The 19,206-nt window shown below is 46.1% G+C and overlaps 2 protein-coding genes across 6 annotated transcripts; both read left to right on the forward strand.

Moving 5' to 3' along the window:
* The first annotated feature begins 1,525 nt into the window (after positions 1-1,525).
* On the forward strand, positions 1,526-10,251 carry C9H19orf12 (chromosome 9 C19orf12 homolog). 4 transcript variants are annotated; one of them, XR_008311328.1, is made up of 4 exons: positions 1,526-1,864; positions 3,873-4,048; positions 6,469-7,086; positions 7,637-10,251. XR_008311328.1 is itself a non-coding variant. In XM_053271517.1 (3 exons), exons 2-3 carry the CDS (start codon positions 3,889-3,891, stop codon positions 6,732-6,734), a joined length of 426 nt encoding a protein of 141 aa, XP_053127492.1. In that variant the 5' UTR covers positions 1,526-1,864; positions 3,873-3,888; the 3' UTR covers positions 6,735-10,251. The 4 variants fall into 4 exon arrangements, 2 of the variants coding, with proteins under 2 accessions (XP_053127492.1, XP_053127493.1); XR_008311327.1 differs by having other exon boundaries at positions 7,666-10,251; XM_053271517.1 differs by having other exon boundaries at positions 6,469-10,251.
* Positions 10,252-11,933: 1,682 nt separating this feature from the next.
* Positions 11,934-18,805, forward strand: LOC128334426 (protein C19orf12 homolog). 2 transcript variants are annotated; one of them, XM_053271258.1, is made up of 3 exons: positions 11,934-12,190; positions 14,206-14,381; positions 17,462-18,805. In XM_053271258.1, exons 2-3 carry the CDS (start codon positions 14,222-14,224, stop codon positions 17,725-17,727), a joined length of 426 nt encoding a protein of 141 aa, XP_053127233.1. In that variant the 5' UTR covers positions 11,934-12,190; positions 14,206-14,221; the 3' UTR covers positions 17,728-18,805. The 2 variants fall into 2 exon arrangements, with proteins under 2 accessions (XP_053127233.1, XP_053127234.1); XM_053271259.1 differs by lacking the exon at positions 14,206-14,381.
* The last annotated feature ends 401 nt before the right edge of the window (positions 18,806-19,206 follow it).

The following is a 19,206-nucleotide window of genomic DNA, read 5'->3' on the forward strand; positions in this document are numbered from 1 at the left end:
CAGCAAGGCCTTCACACCTGCCCGTGGCCTCCTCTGGCGTTTGACATTGCAGCCCGACCCCTTTTAAATGTGCCTAGGACAGAGCTGTGTTTGGAGACAGATCTGCCACCGGCACAAAATGCTTGGGCTTTAAGCTAAGCAAAGCTACACTGGACACATTCTGGGATGCATTTTATTTAGCCAGCAGATGGGGCTATTCGTGAAATGAAATCCGCTTCAAAGGCATTTCTCACTTCCTTTCCTGCATTGTTATGATGGCCAATATTTGTCTACCAATACGTATTCAAATTTCTCAAAAACGTTTTCAAAGCAGTTTACAAAGAAAAAGAAATGAGATGGCTCCCAGTGCCGAAAGGTCTCACAATCTCACAAGAGGAGAGGAGAGGAGAGCTGGTCTTGTGGTAGCAAGCATGACTTATTTATTTATTTTTTACATTTATATCCCACTCTTCATCCAAGAGCCTAGAACGGTACATACTTAAGTTTCTCCTCACAACAACCCTGTGAAGTAGGCTAGGCTGAGAGAGAAATGACTGGCCCAGAGTCACCCAGCAAGTCTCATGGGACTTGCCCCCTTAGCTAAGCAGGATCCGCCTCAGTTACATATGAATGGGAGATGTGATGTGTGAGCACTGGAAGAGATTCCCCTCAAGGGATGGAGCCGCTCTGGGAAAATCATCTAGGCTCCAAATTCCCTCCCAGCTTCCAGTGTTTCTGTGTAAAGTCATGGAGGATTTTGAAGATGAGCCAAGAAGCTTGCCTTAGATTCAAGAGAGGAGAAAGATTGCCAGAGGGAGTGACCGGAGAGGTGAATAAAGTTGGGAGCTTTCCCCATTGCTTCATTTGCAAAATGGAAAAGAGAGGCAGCACCTGCAGATATTCTGAAAGGTATTTAAAGCCACACACACACACCCCAAAAAATCCACCGGAAAAGAAACACCCCACAATCCTATTCAAGATAAAATGGAGGGGGGATGATCATGTTTCCCAGTACACAGGAAACTGCCTTATACTGAATCAGACCATTGGTCCATCTATCTTGGAGCTGTCTGCACAGGATGTGGCTTGGTATTGTAATGTCTACCCAGACCGGCAGCAGCTTCTCCCAAGGTTACAGGCAGGAGTCTCTCTCGGCCCTATCTTGGAGATGCCGCCAGGGAGGGAACTTGGAACCTTCTGTATGCAAGCAAGCAGGTGCTCTTCCCAGAGTGGCCCCATCCACAAAGGGGAACAATTTACTGGGCTCACACATTTAGTCTCCCATCCAAATGCAAACCAGGACAGACCCTGCTTAGCAAAAGGGACAATCCAGGCTTGCTACCATCTGACCAGCTCTCCTCTCCTACAGCCAGACTTGCCTGTATTGTATTTTATTCTGGCAATGGCCGTGCTTTTTACAGCAAGGCAGAAATTCGGGAGGTGAAGCCAGGCAGGCACCCTGCTAACTCTCTGCGCCTGGCTAGGAAGTGGTGCCTCGCCGATCCCGTCCTCCTCCTCCTCCTTCCTCGGCTTTTCCACCGAGCTTGGGCGGGGATGGAGCCCTTCTTGTCGCCGCCGGAGGCGCAAAGGCTGTGCGCTGGGAGTAGATCGGTGGCGGCTGCGCGCTCCTCCTGCAGGCGGGCTTCCCTCCACCGCCGCTGCGGAGAGGGAAGATCCGCCCCGGAGCCCAGCTGGTGACCGGGCCGCCTGGTGACGTGTCCCCCCGGATCCCGGCGCACGTGGGGTCGCCCTTGTGATCGGCGTCAGGCGGGGCGGCGGGAGTGACCTTCTCCGCGGCCTAGGCGGGCGCGCTGCCGCCGCCGCCGGGTGGGTCTTGGGCGCGTGGGTACCGGGCAGCAGCCGCAGCTTGCAGCGCGCCTCCGAGGTAGGCAGGCCGGGGCCGGCTGCGCGGAGAGGCGAGGGTGGAAAGCGGGACCCGGGGAAGGAGGACAGAGGCAGGCGTGGGGAGAAGAAGGGACGCCCTGCCCTCCTCCCCGCTGGGCGTGGATTCTGGGAGCCGGCGGGGCTGTTTTCAGGGCTGTACCTCGGGGCGGCGGAGGGAAGCAAACGCAAAGGCTCTGATGGTCCTCGCTGGGAGCCAGCGGCCGCCTATTCCAAGACCATAGGAAGCTGCCATATACTGAGTCAGACCATTGGTCTAACTAGCTCAGTATTGTCTACCCAGACTGGCAGCGGCTTCTCCAAGGTTGCAGGCAGGAGTCTCTCTCAGCCCTATTTTGGAGATGCTGCCAGGGAGGGAACTTGGAACCTAGAGGCTCTTCCCAGAGCGGCTCCATCCCCTACGGGGAATATCTTACCATGCTCACACAGCACATCTCCCATTCAGATGCAACCAGGGCAGACCCTGCTTAGCTAAGGGGACAAGTCATGCTTGCTACCACAAGACCAGCTCTCCTCTCCTAAAAATAATATACTGAGTCAGACCATTGGTCTAACTAGCTCAGTATTGTCTACCCAGACTGGCAGCGGCTTCTCCAAGGTTGCAGGCAGGAATCTCTCTCAGCCCGATCTTGGTGATGCTGCCAGGGAGGGAACTTGGAACCTAGATGCTCTTCCCAGAGTGGCTCCATCCCCAAAGGGGAATATCTTACCATGTTCACACAGCACATCTCCCATTCATATGCAACCAGGGCAGACCCTGCTTAGCTAAGGAGACAAGTCGTGCTTGCCACCACAAGACCAGTTCTCCTCCATCTCATCTGTACCAAATTGGGTGGTCATGTGGTAAGGGTAAAGTCTGCCGACTCCTGGCGCCTACAGAGCCCTGTGGTTGTCTTTGGTAGAATACAGGAGGGGTTGACCATTGCCTCCTCCTGCGCAGTATGAGACGATGCCTTTTGTCAGCATCTTCCTATACGCTGCAGCCCAATATAGGTGTTTCCCATAATCTGGAAAACACACCAGCAATCTCTTGCTCTCTAGGCAAGTCATTTCTCCACTGCGCCATTAGGTGGCACGGTCTTCTGGTTGCATGGATTGTCCCCTTTGCCAAGCAGTTCCCTCCCTGGCAGCATCTCCAAGAGAGGGCTGAGAGAGACTCCTGCCTGCAACCTTGGAGAAGCCGCTGCCAGTCTGGGTAGACAATACTGAGCTAGATGGACCACAGGTCTGACTCAGTATAAGGCAGCTGCCTATGCTCCTGTGCCTTGTACCGAGTCAGACTCTTGGTCCATCTAGTTTAGTATTGTCCACATAGACTCACTGCTGCTCTCCTTCATGGTGAATTCCCCTTTCTCTTTGGTTTCTGTTTGCTCCCAAGGTTTCAGGCAGGAGATGCTCGCAGCCCTGTTTGGATATACCAGCGATTCGACGTAGGACCTTCTGCATGCAATGCAGATGCTTTACCACGGTGTGCATTGGAGCCAGCCAGAGTTTTTGGACCATGTCAGATGCCACAATGAAAGGACAGGAGTCCCCCACTTTGGACCCTGCCTTCAGTCTTTCTCCCTTATCCGCCCCCCCCCTTTGATTTCTAAATAAGTACATTGTCATTATTGTGTGGGCAGCCATGTCAGTGTAAATCCAGTCTATTCTATTACATCACATCAGACCATGGGTCCATCTAGCTCAGTATTGTCTTCACAGACTGGCAGCGGCTTCTCCAGGGTTGCAAGGAGGAGTCTCTCTCAGCCCTATCTTGGAGATGCTGCCAGGGAGGGAACTTGGAGCCTTCTACATGCAGATGCTCTTCCCAGAGCGGCTCCATCCCCTCAGGGGAAGATCTTCCAATGCTCACACTTCTAGTCTCCCATTCAAATGCAACCAGGGCAGACCCTGCTTAGCTAAGGGGACAAGTCACGCTTGCTACCACAAGAACAGTACACAAGGATATCATGACCGCTCTGCAGACAATTCTTTTCCATCTCTCTCAGGTGTAAATGCGGCAAGATGCCCATCAGCGTGAATGATGTGATGCACCTTCTGTGCCGTGTTTCGGAAGAACAGAAGATGAAAGCCGCCTTCAAGCACTCAGGACGAGGGGCGCTGGTAGCGGGTGCGACCGCCTTCGTCGGGGGCCTGGTAGGAGGTCCCCCTGGCATAGCCGTGGGTCAGTGAGTCCCTCCTTATGGAGGGGAGGGCTTCCCAAAGCCACCTTGCCCTTTTAACCAAAGCGCAATTGAACTGATGTGGTGTGTTAAGGATATTTTAATATGATGAAAAGTTGGCCACTTAAAAGCTCTGGAAGCTTGTGAGATTTTCTGCGGTGCAATATGCCCTGCCTTTGGGCCTCCACAATGCAAAATCTGGCATCCTGTTTTCTTGGCTCCCCCTGATTTTCTTGGTTGTGGAATTTGCATCTGGATATGGGGAAGGGACGTGGGAAATGTTGCCCAAAGCCTCTTGAGCATGCCCTCACCATGCATATTCCAAGCCAGGATTCAGTTATGCATGCACAAACATGCGACTGAGATGGAATTAGTTTGCATCAAGCTGGGAACGCAGCATGATAGCAGGCTATATTAATTTGGCTCTCTCCCCCGATCGGTGGTGTGTGAACTGGTATACTCAACCGGAATCCCCATGTGCTGAATTGAGGGCGGGGTGGGTGGGAATACAGAGGTGTGGTGCCATCAAGGAAACTTTGTTTGTTTGTTTGTTTGTTTGTTTGTTAAACTTCTATACCGCCCAAATGTTCATCTCTGGGCAGTTAACATAAAACAAAACACATATAAAAAGTTAGAACAATGCAACAATTTAAAATCAGCCATAAATTTAAAAACAGACACTTTTAAAAAGCTGAGAAAGCTTGGATGAAAAGATGGGTTTTCAGATGTTTTTAAAAAATTGCCAGAGATGGGGAGGATCGTATCTCAGCAGGGAGCGCATTCCACAATCTCGGGGCAGCAACCGAGAAGGCCCGTCTCTGTGTAGCCACCAAACAAGTTGGCAGTAACTGGAGACGGACCTCCTCAGATGACCTCAATGGGTGGTGGGGCTTGTAATGAAGAAGATGCTCTCTTAAATACCCAGCGCCTAAGCCATATAGGTCTTTTAACTAGCACTTTGTATTTTGCCCGGAAACCTATTGGCATCCAGTGAAGCTCCATCAGCAGAGGAGTAATGTGGTGTCTCCTAGAAGACCCAGAGACCAACCTGGCTGCCGCATTCTGAACCAACTGAAGTTTCTGGATTATGTACAAAGGCAGCCCCACCTAGAGCGCATTACAGAAGTCCAGTCTGGAGGTTACCAACAAATGTACCACTGTTTTGAGGTCATTGGTCTCGAGAAAATGTAACACTTGCATCTGTGACTTCAGATGCATTTCTCAGCAAATTGGAGTGTGTTTGTGTGAGATAGATAACTTGTTTTGTTTGGAACTTTTGTGGAGGATGGCTTCTCGGTAGATATTTTGTAATCATATGGAACAAGAATGGACACACAACAAAATGTTGCAGTATATCCCTGATGTGCCAGTGTCTCCTGAGCTTGTGGCTGAACATGGTGGAAAGCCAAAGTTAGCAAGAAAGTGTCTGTTCTAACTTTGGACTTGCTGCATTTGCAGCTCTAACCCACCCGCTCACCCAATTTTCTGGTGACGATATACCAGCGATGGAATACGCATTGCACTGCTCCAAAGACAGACTTCAAAACGGACTCTTTAATGCGTAAAAGATAACTTAAAATAACTTGCAGATTTTTACGCAAAACCTAAGCTAAAACAAAACCGAGCAAACGTTTTGGTGTGATAAACCACCCTCGGTGCTCCATTTAGCATGCCAGCTGAAGGCACTTAAATGTAGAACCTGAGAAATGGAAAGCAGCAAACAGATATGAAGACGGCAAATCTTTATATACCGCTTTTCAACAAAAGTCCCCAAAGTACATAGAAATAAATAAATTAAATAAATAAAATGGCTCCCTGTCCCCAAAGGGCTCACAGTCTTAAAAAGAAAGATAAGAGATACATATCAGCAAAAGCCACTGGAGGGATGTTGTGCTGGGGATGGATAGGGCCAGTTGCTCTCCCCCTGCTCAATAAAGAGAATCACTACTTTTAAAAGCTGCCCCTTTGCTCAATCAGCAGGGGCTAATGAGGGAGGAGAGAGCAGACCTTTTGCCAAGAAGGTCTCTTTCAGTTACCTCTGTATCTCATGGCTTCTTTCATCTCATCCTTAACATTAATATTAGGTTTTAATTGCTTCCTTGCTCTTACGTCTTATTAAATTCCCTTCAACAGCTGATATTGATACAATATTGTTTTCTGGTGATTTTGTGAAACCTTGAAGTGCTGCTGCCAGTCAGTGCAGAACAGGGGTTCTCAAACGTGGGTCCCCAGATCAACTCCCATCATCCCCTGCCACTATGACAGGGGATGATGGGAGCTGTAGTGCAGTAACATTTGGGGACCCAGGTCTGAGAACTCCTGGGGTAGAGAGTACTAAGCTAGACGGATCAGTGGTCTGACTCAGTGTGAGGCAGCTTCCTATGAGCCTATGTTCAAATAAGTATTTCTCTTGCTTTTCTAGGAGGCGCAGTTGGTGGCTTACTTGGCGCCTGGATGACCACTGGACAGTTTAAGCCCGTCCCTCAGATTATTCTGGAGCTGCCTCCTGTGGAACAGCAGCGGCTTTATGATGAAGCCTATGCCATTATTGAGAACCTAGACTGGGTTGATCTGGTGCAGCTGACGGCACTGGTCATGGGCAATGCCACTGTTCAAAAGCAATTGCTCGGGGTGTTGATGAACTACCTCACAAATGAGCTCAGGGCTGAGATCCAGTATGGAAACTAGATTCTGCCCCTGTGGATTTGAGTGTGTTTGAGTCTTCTTCTTCTTCTTCTTCTTCTTCTTCTTCTTCTTCTTCTTCTTCTTCTTCTTCTTCTTCTTCTTTTGTTTGAGTGAACTTTTTCTTTTTTTCCTTTCTCTTCTTCTTCTTCTTCTTCTTCTTCTTCTTCTTCTTCTTCTTCTTCTTCTTCTTCTTCTTCTCTTTTGTTTGAGTGAACTTTTTCTTTTTCTCCTCCTCCTCCTCCTCCTCCTCCTCCTCCTCCTCTTTTGTTTGCACTTTACAGTGAAGAATATTTTTATCTATTGGAATCATTGATCTCACAGCAAGAGCTGGAAACTGCTGCCTCGTGAATAAAAGGTCCATATCTTCTCCGCAGAGTGCCTCAGACTAGTTTGCTGACCTCCACTCTTTCTGTCCTGTCATTGGCTCGGTGTTTTTCTTCTTCTGCCCTGTTAATTTCTATGTAAACTGCTTTGAGAACTTGGGTTGAAGCTCTTTGGACTTTTGAGCAGTCTGTAAATATTTGCAGGAGTAGTAGTAGCTGCCGGTGCCCCACTTCCAGACCCCCAGGGCACCTCGAGCATTGTTGACCACAACTCCCAGCATCCCCTACTGCAGTGGCCTTTGGCTGGGGATGCTAGAGGTTGTAGTCAACATCAGGTCACCCCGCCCTAAGGACAGGCATGACTGGGATTCCCTGTTGTAGAGAACACTGCCCTGCACTGGGTGAACAGCAGGATGATGTTGGATGAACCCTGGTGAATAAGGTTCACCCATCAGGGTTAAGTATTAGATGAATACCTAATATTAATGGTTGATAATGGCACAGCTCTTTAAACGTGTTGCTGTGTAACCTGTGTCCACCAAAATCACCTTCATAAAGCAACTTGCAATTATGTTTGTCCAGTGGCCTAAACCTGCCTACCTCCTGTATAGAGAAAGACAATTCTGAAAAATGAAATGCTTGTTAGCAGTGAAGTGGAGATCATTGCAGGCGTCTGATGTCACCGAGCAGAGCTTCACAACAGCTGAATGGGCGTTTGGTGTCACCTTTGGAACAGAAGATGAGTGTTGAGATTTTATTTTTATTTTATATATATCTGTATCTATATGGAAACCTGGTACCACTGGAATTGGTGTTTTAGAATCAGAATTCCTCTCAAAACGGCCTTGTAGAATTTTTTTTTTAAGTATATGCCTTGATTACCAAATTGTTCTCAATTGCAATATATGTACAGAGTCCTCTATCTTAATGCATCGTGACATTTTAGTGTTTGATTATTTCCCCCTCTTCGTATGTCCCTCTTCTTCATAACTCAAAGAATCTTGTCATTTTAATGCACAAGCTTTCAGGGGTTATAACCCGCTTCCTCGGATGCAGAGAGAAAGCAAGGATGGTTAGTTAAAACATGGAAATATCAGCCAGTCTACAAGATGGTGCCTTATCCTTATTCTGAGCTTTATAATTGACGAACCAGGATATTACATTTATTTTTGCACAATTCAAAGGATCTTGTTTAAATTTAGCCCTTTTAAAACCTGAGGTTGGCTTTCCTGGGTTGTTGATGATCAGTCTCCATGTGCAGACCGCAGAATACAACTCTCACCAGGCCAAGTAAGAGTTCTGCCCTTTTTCTCAGCTAAGGGATTTTGCCTGCTGTGTTCCAGTCAAGGGGCAGAGATGGACACCTTCCCATTTAACTCCTTTTCTGATAGCTGCATGTGGTAAAGGTGAATTGTGCCGTTGAGTCGGTGTCCTGGCACCCACAGAGCCCTGTGGTTGTCATTGGTAGAATACAGGATGGGTTTTACCATTGTCTCCTCCTGTGCAGTATGAGATGATGCCTTTCAGCATCTTCCTATATCACTGCTGCCCGATATAGGTGTTTCCCATAGTCTGGGAAACAGACCAGCGGGGATTCGAACTGGCAACCTCTGGCTTCCTAGTCAAGTCATTTCCCAACTATGCCATTCGGTGAACCAGCCACTAATTCTTCTCAAGAGGACAGCTCCTTGTTTCTCTCACCCCTCCCTCTTGTATTATGGGGCAATGTCTTTTAAATTAAATATTGTCACATCAGTCAGTCCTTTCTTTCTTTCTTTCTTTCTTTCTTTCTTTCTTTCTTTCTTTCTTTATTTATTTATTTATTTATTTATTTATTTATTTATTTATTTATTTATATTGTTTCTTCTTGTTTCCACTCTCGATTGAAAAAGTCAAAAAGTTGAGGTCTCAGTGCCTTGCGTTTAAGTGCAAAAGGCTAGAACGGGTTCCCAACCTGTGGTACTGCAGATGTTGCTGAACTACAACTCCTATCCGACTCAGCTACAATTTATTGTGGCTGGGGAGGATGGGATTTGTAGTTCAGCAACATCCAGAGCACCGCAGGGTTGGGAACCAACCCCTGAGCGAAAAGACAGAAGTTCTGTGTTCCATGTTACGTATTTTTTGTTAGTAGCTGAATACAAACAAATGAACTCTGCCTGAATTTCAGTGTTGATTGTTTTTTTTAGAAATATTTATATACTGTTTGCCTCATGGCTGATTTTCCTTCACAAAGCAGAATGGCAGCCTCATGTGATATAAAATCTGTGAAGTCAAAGCAAGCAAGCCTCTCACCCCCAGCCCTGAATTTGGGAAAGGGCTGTGGAATGCAGAAGATCCAAGATTTGACCCCGTTAAAGGCTCCTAAATCTAAAACATGTTTGCTTGAAGGAGCTGCTGCCAGTCAGAGAAAACAATGCTGGTCTAGATGCACCAATTGTCTGACTCAGTAGAAGGCCGCTTCATGTACTCGTAGTTTTAGAAACTGGAGCAGAGAAAGACAAGAGAGAAAACTGGGATCAGCCTTATGGTGATACAACTGCAGTCAGTTGCTATACGATGTCAAGCATAATGGGTGTGAATAATAAATAAATGGGCTTTTGTGGAATGAAGTTGAACGGGTTTATAATATTTTCAGCCACTAGGTTGCCGGTTGACTTCTTTTATATAATTTTATGTATCTAAAACTAAAACAACTTTTCTTTTTTCCAACAGGCATGATGATTTTTGCAGCATCATTTTTGACCAGTTGTGCCTAATGGGGACATATTTCTGTGCTACATTATGGAAAATCCATATATTACTATTCGTGATTTTTCAAAAAACAGTAGTGTAGCAGTTGATACTGCATGGTGCAAAATTAGACTTCAATTTAAAATATTTGCACGGTGACTCATTTTGGCACTCTTTAAAAAAAAACAACTTCTTAATTTCAGTATTCTAGTGAATTTGTACACCTCAACTCTCCTATGGAAAGGATTACAACTACTGATAGAAATACACCTGAAACCTTTATTCATTATATTTAATTTTTTGTTAAAAAATTATATTTAATTATATTTAATTTTTTGTTTAAAAATTATATTAAATTATATTTAATTTTTTGTTAAAATTTTTTGTTAAAAAGCATATGAGAAGACAAATTCAATGTATTGTGGTGATGAATTTGCCAGAATAAACAAGGGTCCTGATCATTATTAGTTTGAGTGTCTCTCTTTTAAGTTCTTAGCCTGTCTCCTAAATAAATAAATATGTTATAACCATCCTCTGTCTGATGGGTGAGCAGAATCCACAATGCTTTTACTGGAGTTAGTGAAGAGAACACCCAGGATCTTCAAATGAGACTTATTTTATTTTTAACATTGTCCTGTTCCTTATCAGCAATGAGTATACTCTTTGATATAAATAGCCCTGCTTTCTCTGAACTCAACCATTGTTATTTTAAATTCACTGTGTCAAGGGTTCTCAAACTTGGGTTTCCAGAAATTGTTGGTTTACAATTCCCATCATCCCCAGCCCCAATGACCATTGTGGCTGGGGATAATGGGAGTTATCCCAACATCTGGGGCTTCAAGTCTTGAGAATCAAGTCTTGAGAATTTATGTATGAACTTGGCACCTGCATCAGTCAGGACTTCCCTTGGCCACCCAATCCTCTTGAAAATGTCCAATAGAGCCTGACTGACAGTCCTGGCATCCTTCCGGCTCATGGCAATTGCCTCGGGCCACCTAGTGGCACAGTCCACTAGAGTCACTATGTATTCCTTCCCCCTAGGGGTCTTGGGTTGGATGAGTCCCTGGATATCTATTGCCACTCTGTGGAAATGGCGTGCCTAAGCCCGACAAGGATAGTACAGGTGTCTGCCCCTGGTCCTGGCTCTTACCCACCCATTGGCAAACATCACGTGACTTAACACACTCAGTCACGTCCTGGCCAAATCCAGTCCAGTAAAAGTTTTTCCTTACTCTTTTCTTGGTTTTCCCCACCCCCATGTGTCCATTTGGGTGGGCATGCGCCATCTCTACGATGCACAAGGATGTCTGGAAGGAGACTCGTTACCCCGGTGAAATTCACTAATTTTCAAATGGGGGCCACAGTGGCAAAAGACCTTTGACGTGCGAGCCTTTCCCCACTGTGCTGACTACACAGCACTTTTCTTAGTGCTGGGAGGGTCTTTGAAGCGAGATGGAGATGCCCGTGGAAAGCATTGGGAAAGGTGCTTCCAAAATGGCGCAAGGGCTCTCAAGAGGACTCCGTTTCCCTTAAAAGAACACCCCCTGGCATTGGGTCAAGCCTAGCACTGCGTTGAGGGAATGGTCAGCTCCACATGGTGCCAGGGGGGCTGTGCTGGGTATTCAGCTTTGGCCAAAGCTCCCCACAGGTGTAAAAGCAGAGCAGGGAGGGCAGAAGGGGACTAGAGAGGAAAGGGTTAAGCCGTCTCTCTCCATGTAGCCTTTCTCTTCTCAAACCTGCAGTCCTTCCAGGCCAATTTGGGTTTGGGGGGAAAATAATAAATGCGGGGGTGGGAAAAGACCCCTTTTGGGCCTGCAGCATCTAAGGTGATTGCCTCACCTGGCCTCATGGAAGGACCGCCTCTGTCTGGAGATCTTAATGGTGGGAAGTATTGAAGGGGGGGAAAGATCTCCAGGTATAGCTTCGGTCAGAATTGACAGCCCCAGCTGTGAGAAAGAATTTGAATGGCTTAGGACTTCAGGGTAAGTTCCATGGAGAAGCAGCAGCGAGGCAAGTATGGTGGGGGAATGCCAGGGAGCAGGAAACCTTTGGCCTCATGAAGGTGGAGGAGCTGGAGGGGCGAAGGTCAGAATGATATTGAGATACAAGGGTGGGGAGGAGAGATAAGTGGGGGCCAGGGCTTTGGAAGATTTAGAAGGCAGATGTTTGCTGCTGCTGCTGGTGGATCCAAATGCCACAAATGGAGACTTTTTGATGAGGGGCGTCTCAAACATGGAATGGAGCAGCAGTAAAGAAAACGATGAACAGCCGTTTGGGTCAACCAGATACTGAAGAGAGCCGATCATTTTCACTTTCTTTGTTCATCTGCTGGAATAACAGAGCCATTCCCCGAAGTGCTCCATTTTGAGGTCCTGTGTCGGAAGAGGCAGCTTTTGCTGTCGGGTGAGTGAGAGACTAAACATCCATCTTAAGATGTATTAATGGAGGCCCTGTTCACACAGGACGCTGAACACACAGTCAGCAGGACAGTTCCAAGCTGTACCCTGCATCTGAGAGGGCCTCCAGTGGTACTCTTCCCCCTGGACTTCGGGGCCAAGGTCCAGGGCCTCCACACCCCCTGGGGCCCCCCAAATCCCCTTTAGTCTGTCCTGGGTGGCGTGGTCACCACTGGCCTGCACTGCGTCAGGCAGCTGAGAGTGATTGTGCCCTGTGCCAGGTGCTTTAGAGACAGAGCGGGGAGGGGGGAAAGAAATAGGTGGGATGGGAATACGTTAAATTGTGTGCTGAAATGTTTCTGCTAATACATATTTGCATAAGTATACCTGTTTATATTCTTACACTCTTGTGAGTTCAGTTGTTGTTTGTGCCCTCAAGAACCCACATGTTAAAAATACTGTGTGTGTCACAGTGTGTGGATGATGCTTAACTTTGGGTGGGGGGTGTCCAACTCCAAAGGCCTTTAGGTCCAGGCTCCAAAAGTAGCTAGGTGCACCTTGGGGCCTTCAGCCAAGCTCAGATATGTACATGTATCCACACAGAAACATGAACTTGTATACAGGCAGCTGTACATGCGTACATTATAATGGCTGAATAGGGCTTGTGTGTGTTGGGTTCCCCTTATTTATACTTTGTTATTTGCTTTAACCCTTTTCCTAACTTGCTAATTGTATACTGCTTCTGTTTTATTGTTAGGCTTTTTTATATTGGTGTTATATTTTTAATATTTTACTATGATTTCACACTTATTTTGTGAGCTGCTTGATATTATTATTATTATTATTATTATTATTATTATTATTATTATTTTGTTGTTGTTGTTGTTGTTGTTGTTGTTGTTGTTGTTGTTGTTATATTATGATGAATATGATGACGACGAATATTTGTAGATCGCTTTTCAACAAAAGTTCCCAAAGCGGTTTACATAGATACAAACAAACAAATAATAAAATGGCTCCCTGTCTAAAAAATCTTACAAGGGCTCACAATCTAAAAAAAGAAAGAAACATAAGAAAGACACCAGCAACAGCCACTGGAGGGATACTGTGCTGGGGTTGTTATTAAAATATATTATTCAAAAGAAGCATATACTATTTCTTAGCAAAATGAGTTCTCCAAGTGATTTACAAGGGGCATGAGAAAATGGTTCCCCACAATCAAAAAAGAAGCAACAGCCCTTGATGGAGGCACTGTTGCTCTTTCACGGTTACATATAAGAAAGAGAGCCACCATTTTAAAATATGCCTTTTTGTGGGCATTTGTCAGGGGTTAGCAACCTGTGGCATGGGTGCAGAAACTGCAGGTGAAATGACTATGGGTGGCACTAACATTGGTAGGAGGACTGTCTTCTACAATGCAGCAGGCAGTGGAGATCCAGGATTGGTGGCCGAGGTCTCTGTGGCTGTGTCCACTGGCTGGCTGATTCTCTTTCCGGAATGTGCATGTGTGAGCCGACAAAGCCAGAAAGACTGCTGCCAGTCCGGGATGTCCGCTGCCTGCTACAGCAAGCAGTGACATCCCAGCCAGAGGCAGGTAGCGGGCGACATAGCGGCCAGTCTTTCTCCCTTACTTATGCGTGCTCTCTCTGCCCTCCAACAGTTAACGCTCCATTTGGGGAGCGCTGTCTGCTCCCCAAATGGAGAAACACACACACAAAAGTCTGCTTAGGTCTTCTGTTTAATGCTGGCTGGAGAACAGCACAGAATTCCACCGGGAAAAAGAGGGGTGGGTGGAGATCAGCATCCAGCCCTGCTGTGTGTCCAGCAGCTGGGGGCAAGGCCAGTGATGTGGGGCAGCATCACAGCCTGGCTGATGCAGGGGGCAGAGGCAGGGGAGCCAACTTCACTTCAACTGGCACCCTTCCTTGAGCTTGACACACCGCTTCGACCCCTGGCATTGAGCATGAAAAGCATGTATTAAATGAAAATTAAGTGGAACTGTCTTTAAAAACTCTCTTTCAGGTGTAAACTAGGCAAGATGCCCATCCGTGTGAATGACATGATGCAACTTCTGGGTTATGTATCTGAAAAGCGGGAAATCCGAGCCGCCATCAAGCACTCGGGACGAGGGGCGCTGGTCGCGGGTGCGACTGCCTTTGTCGGAGGCTTGGTGGGAGGGCCCCCTGGCATAGCTGTAGGTAAGTGTGTGCTTTGTTATGAAGAGCAAGGGTCTGTTCTGTTCAAAGCCCTCTTGCCTTTTGCCTGAAAGCATGGTTGACCGGGTACAGCAACCAGCCTCAGAATAGATAATGAAGACACTGAAGTGGTGGATAGCTTCTGCCTTTTAGGATCCACCGTCAACAGTAAACAATCCAGCAGTCAAGAAATATGCCACAGTCTAGCACTTGTTAGAGTCACAATGAAGGGCTTGGAAAGTATATTTAGATGCCGTGACGTGTCTATATCTACAAAGATTAGAATCGTTCGGACAATGGTTTTCCCCGTGACACTCTATGGATGCGAAAGCTGGACTTTGAAGAAGCAAGATAGAAAAAGCATTGACGCTTTTGAACTTTGGTGCTGGAGAAGACTTTTGAGGATACCATGGACAGCCAGGAAAACAAACCAATGGATCACAGAACAAATTGATCCAGAATTTTCACTCCAGGCACAAATGACCTGGCTCAAACTATCCTACATCGGACACATTATGCAAAGGCACAGCTCCCTTGAGAAGTCCATAATGGTGGGGAAAGTTGAAGGAAATAGAAGAAGAGGATGACCAGCAGCAAGGTGGATGGACTCCATTACGACAGCAATGAAGGCACCACTGAGAAACCTTAAAGGCCAAGTTGAAGACAGATCATCCTGGAGAGAATCTATCTATGTGGTCGCTAAGAGTCGACACCAAGTTGACGGCACTTAATCAATCAATCAATGGTTGATCTTACGGAGCTGCCATCTACTGAGTCAGAATCTCCGTCTCTCTATCTCAGAACTATCTACACTGACTGGCAGCAGGTCTCCAGAATTTTGGACAGTCTGTAGGAGCCTGCTGAATTAGGGTGTATTTGTGAGCAAAGCTGTTAAGAAGAGTTAAGTTTTATGAAGAATTCATGGGCATGCAACAATGAACTTAGGTATCGACTCCTAGGGAAGGAACTGCCAGATCGCACCTGGGGTGTTAGGATAATAGGAAACTGCCTTATACGGGGTCAGACCATCAGTCCACCCAGTTCAGTATTCTCAACACTGACTGGCAGCAACAGCTCTCCAAGATTTCAGGCTGGAGTCTTCCCCACCCCTACTGGGAGATGCTGGGAATTGAACCTGGGACCTTCTGTATGTGCTACTTTCCTTTTTTACAGGTCCACTGATCTTATATCCGAGCTCTTGTGTTGTTATTGTTGCTGCACTGTACATTAGTTGGTTTGTTTCTTGCAAATTCTTGGTCGTTATTTCTGCAAGTGCAGCATTGACATCTTTTAATGCCTGAGCAAGTTGTTTTTTGGCAACTGTTTTTAGAGCTGGAAGTCGAACCTTGGTGGTAGTTTGGTTCATGTGCTCAGTTATTTTTTGCTGTAGTTCTTGTTGCCTTTCTGTTAAACGGCATTCGGGTTTTTGAGGTGAAGGCAAAGGGCAGGTTGCCTGGTTTTGATTATGAAACAGTTCAGCAACAGTGGCATCCTCTATTTCCAACACCTCCTCCACCTGCGCCTGAGCAACTTCTTCAGTTGGTGGTAATTCTTCTTCCACATCCTGAGCCTCTGCTCTTTGCAGTTCTTCCAGCTCAACTTCTGTGAATACTGTATTTCTTATTATGAATCTTCTCTGGTCTGCTAGCCTTTGTTCTGTTATTTTTGTATCTGGATGCTTCTCTTTCCAAATTTGGTACATTCTTTTTAAATAACCTCTTCTAGTTGGACGAGACTTGTAATAGCAGATCATTATTTCCTTGCTGGCATTTTTCGCATATTTTTTCCGGTTAAGCGACGTTTCTTCCAGTAACCCCGCAGTTTCCAGTCCTGGTTGCTCAACTGAAGATCCTGAGTCCTGTAGCCCACTTGCCACCAGATGTCCAGGGACTATAGTACCTGGCGCGGTCCTTGTTGACCCGGGCGACGTCTGATCCTGTATAGATTTATTAAAGTTATGTCTCACTGTATTGTTGATGGAAGAGGCACTCTTCGTCTGGCTCCTCTGGTGAGACCTGTCCAGTATGGTTGGACCTCTGGCATAGCTCTCACCTCCTCCTTCTTCTTCTTCTTCTTCTTCTTCTTCTTCTTCTTCTTCTTCTTCTTCTTCTTCTTCTTCTTCGTCTTCGTCTTCTTCTTCGTCTTCCCTTCCTCCCTGTTTCTTCTCTTCCCATTGCATGCTTAAATTAGTTTTTGTTCCTGTCTTGCTTCTTTATCCTGCTAACTGAGCAAAGAGGCACCTTTTTAAAGCAGCGATGATTCTCTATATTTCGCAGGGGGAGAGCAACTGGTCCTCTCCATCCCCAGCACAGCATCCCTCCAGTGGCTATCGCTGGTGTCTACATGATGTTTCTTGTTTAGATTGTAAGTCCCTTTGGGGACAGGGAGCCATTTTATTAATTTATTTATATCTATGTAAACCGCTTTGGGAACTCTTGCTGAATAGAGGCATATAAGTATAGGTCCTCTTTTGTCGTCATCGTATTTGTATTTATTTGACTACCTTAACTTGGCCACACACACACACACACACACACACACACACGCACATGGATAGGAGAGCTGATTTTGTGGTAGTGAGCATGAATTGGCCCTTTGGTTAAGCAGGGTCCACCTTGGTTTGCATTTGGATAGGTCACTATATGTTAACACAATCTGCTGTAAGATATTCCTCCTAGGGAATGGGCCATAGCTCAGTAGAAGAGCATCTGCCTGTATGCAGAAGGTCCCAGGTTCAATCCCTGGCAGCATCTCCAGGTAGGGCTGGGAGGGATTCCTACCTTGGAGAGCCACTGCCAGTCAGTGTAGATACTACTTAGCTAGATGGATCAGTGGTCGGACTCAGTATAAGGCCGTTTCCTTATTTCTAAATAACTTTGATTATTTCTAAATAACTTTTCAAGCTATTTCTTGGTGTGCTTGCTTCACTGGATACTTTTCTTAGTAGGTATTTCCCTGTTGTGCTCCTGCATCTGTTCCTATACCCCAATTGGGAAAGCCATGATGCTTTTTGATCTGGGCCTTCCTGCCCTTATTATCCAGGAAAGCAAGCTTAAAAATGAATCTCCCTGTTTCTTTTTCAGGAGGTGCCGTTGGTGGCTTGATCGGCTGCTGGATGACCGCTGGACAGTTCAAGCCAGTCCCTCAGATCATCCTGGAACTGACTCCCAGAGAGAAAAGGCGGCTTTATGACAGTGCTTGTGCCATCGTTAGGGATCTAGACTGGACCGACATGGCACAGTTGACGGCATTGGTCATGGCCAATGCAGCCATTCAAGAAAGATTGCTAGCCATGCTTGTCACTTACCTCACCAATGAGCTCAAGGCTGAAATCCAATACGGAAAGTAGACAAAGCAAGATAAGCAGCTGCATGTGCACATAGTGGGTTACAGTTTGCAGTGATTAGTGTTTTACTCTTATTATGGCAGGGGTGGATGTAATGGATGTTTTAACCCAATAGGTTCCCATTTTTTTTAAAATCAGGTGTACCCCTTTTGTCACAAACCTTCAGTTCATCTCCCTTCAGCGAGGGGTTGTGTGTGCATGCGTGCATGCGCAGACACACAAATGTGTGTATGCACATTGAACACACACAGTTTTGAAACAGGCTTCTCCAGTCCCTGGCTGACATCCTGATTAAGTGACTCATCAGTACTCTCATTAAAGTTAATGGGGTATGTTTACTTGTTAATTTCAATGGGAGCGAGTACTCGGAACTAATTTTCTGAAGCTTGTCAGTCATGCTGAGCTTCAGCATGTAGCCAGCCAATCGGGAGCAGAGGGGGAGGGTCGTCATACTTCCCCTTCTGCAGCAGACACATCGTGGGCTTCAGCCCAGTGTCTTCAGATGGGGACCTGATAGCATGGCTGCAATGTGGGGAGGCCAGAGGGCTCTGGGTACCAGAGTGGGAGCCCTTCAAGTGCCCTGGGGTACTAGTAACCCCTGTTGGGAACGGATTAAGGTAAGGGTGAATGATTTACCTGCATTAGTAAATCATTTCATTGTACTGTATTAGGGTGTATTAGGGTAAAGTGAATGATGTCACTTTAGTAACTGAATATCGTGGCAAAGGGTAAATTTGCTGCCCCCTATTCCTTAGTGAGGTCCCTATCTTAGTGAGCAGGGAACCACAACTGATCTGCTGACTGAGCCCCCATCTTTTGCTTCCCTCACATGCCCCAATGCTCTTTTTGTCCCCCTTTTCGTATTAATGGTGTTTCCTCATATTGCTGCATTTTTCACTTCCAAAAAAAGAAACACTGCTTTAGTGCACAATAAGGGACCAGAAAAGCAGCACAGAAATGTCTCAATACACATAGTTTTGAAAGTCTGAATGAGCCTTTTTTAAAGTGCAAAGCCAACAACGTAACAAATCTGCATTTTCTATTCCTAGTCACTGCATTCAAATAAACTGTCTGCTCCTGAGTTCCAGTGCGATATTTTCTTTTTTCTTTTCTTTTAAAAAACACACAACCAGATTGTGCTTGTGTGACAGCAGACTCATTTGTTTCCAGTCCGAAGAAAAACCCTCCTGGACAGCCCCACTGCTGGCCTGTGACTGTATCAATGCAGACTGATTGATTGATTTAAATCTGCTGAGTCATAGTAAACTCCTATTTCTGACTCTGGGGAGGGGCTTTAGGGTTCAGATAATCCAAAATTCAGTCCTTAGCATCTGCAGTTCTTAAGTACGACTTAAAAGTTCTTAAGTTCTTAAAAGCAAATGACAGGCTTCTCCAGTCACTGGGTTACATCCCAGATTGTTACTCATGAGTACTCCCATGGAAGTTAATGGGACAAGTTTACTTGTTGACTTCCATGAGAGT

Source organism: Hemicordylus capensis, chromosome 9 (genome assembly GCF_027244095.1).
Source record: "Hemicordylus capensis ecotype Gifberg chromosome 9, rHemCap1.1.pri, whole genome shotgun sequence".
Classification (NCBI taxonomy): domain Eukaryota; kingdom Metazoa; phylum Chordata; class Lepidosauria; order Squamata; family Cordylidae; genus Hemicordylus; species Hemicordylus capensis.

Excerpts from the sequence above, each read along its gene's own strand:
- C9H19orf12 (XM_053271517.1), top strand. The coding sequence starts at position 3,889 with ATGCCCATCAGCGTGAATGATGTGATGCACCTTCTGTGCCGTGTTTCG. Across the intron at positions 4,049-6,468 it reads TCCCCCTGGCATAGCCGTGG|GAGGCGCAGTTGGTGGCTTA; the intron begins GTCAGTGAGTCC and ends TTGCTTTTCTAG.
- LOC128334426 (XM_053271258.1), top strand. The coding sequence starts at position 14,222 with ATGCCCATCCGTGTGAATGACATGATGCAACTTCTGGGTTATGTATCT. Across the intron at positions 14,382-17,461 it reads GCCCCCTGGCATAGCTGTAG|GAGGTGCCGTTGGTGGCTTG; the intron begins GTAAGTGTGTGC and ends TTTCTTTTTCAG.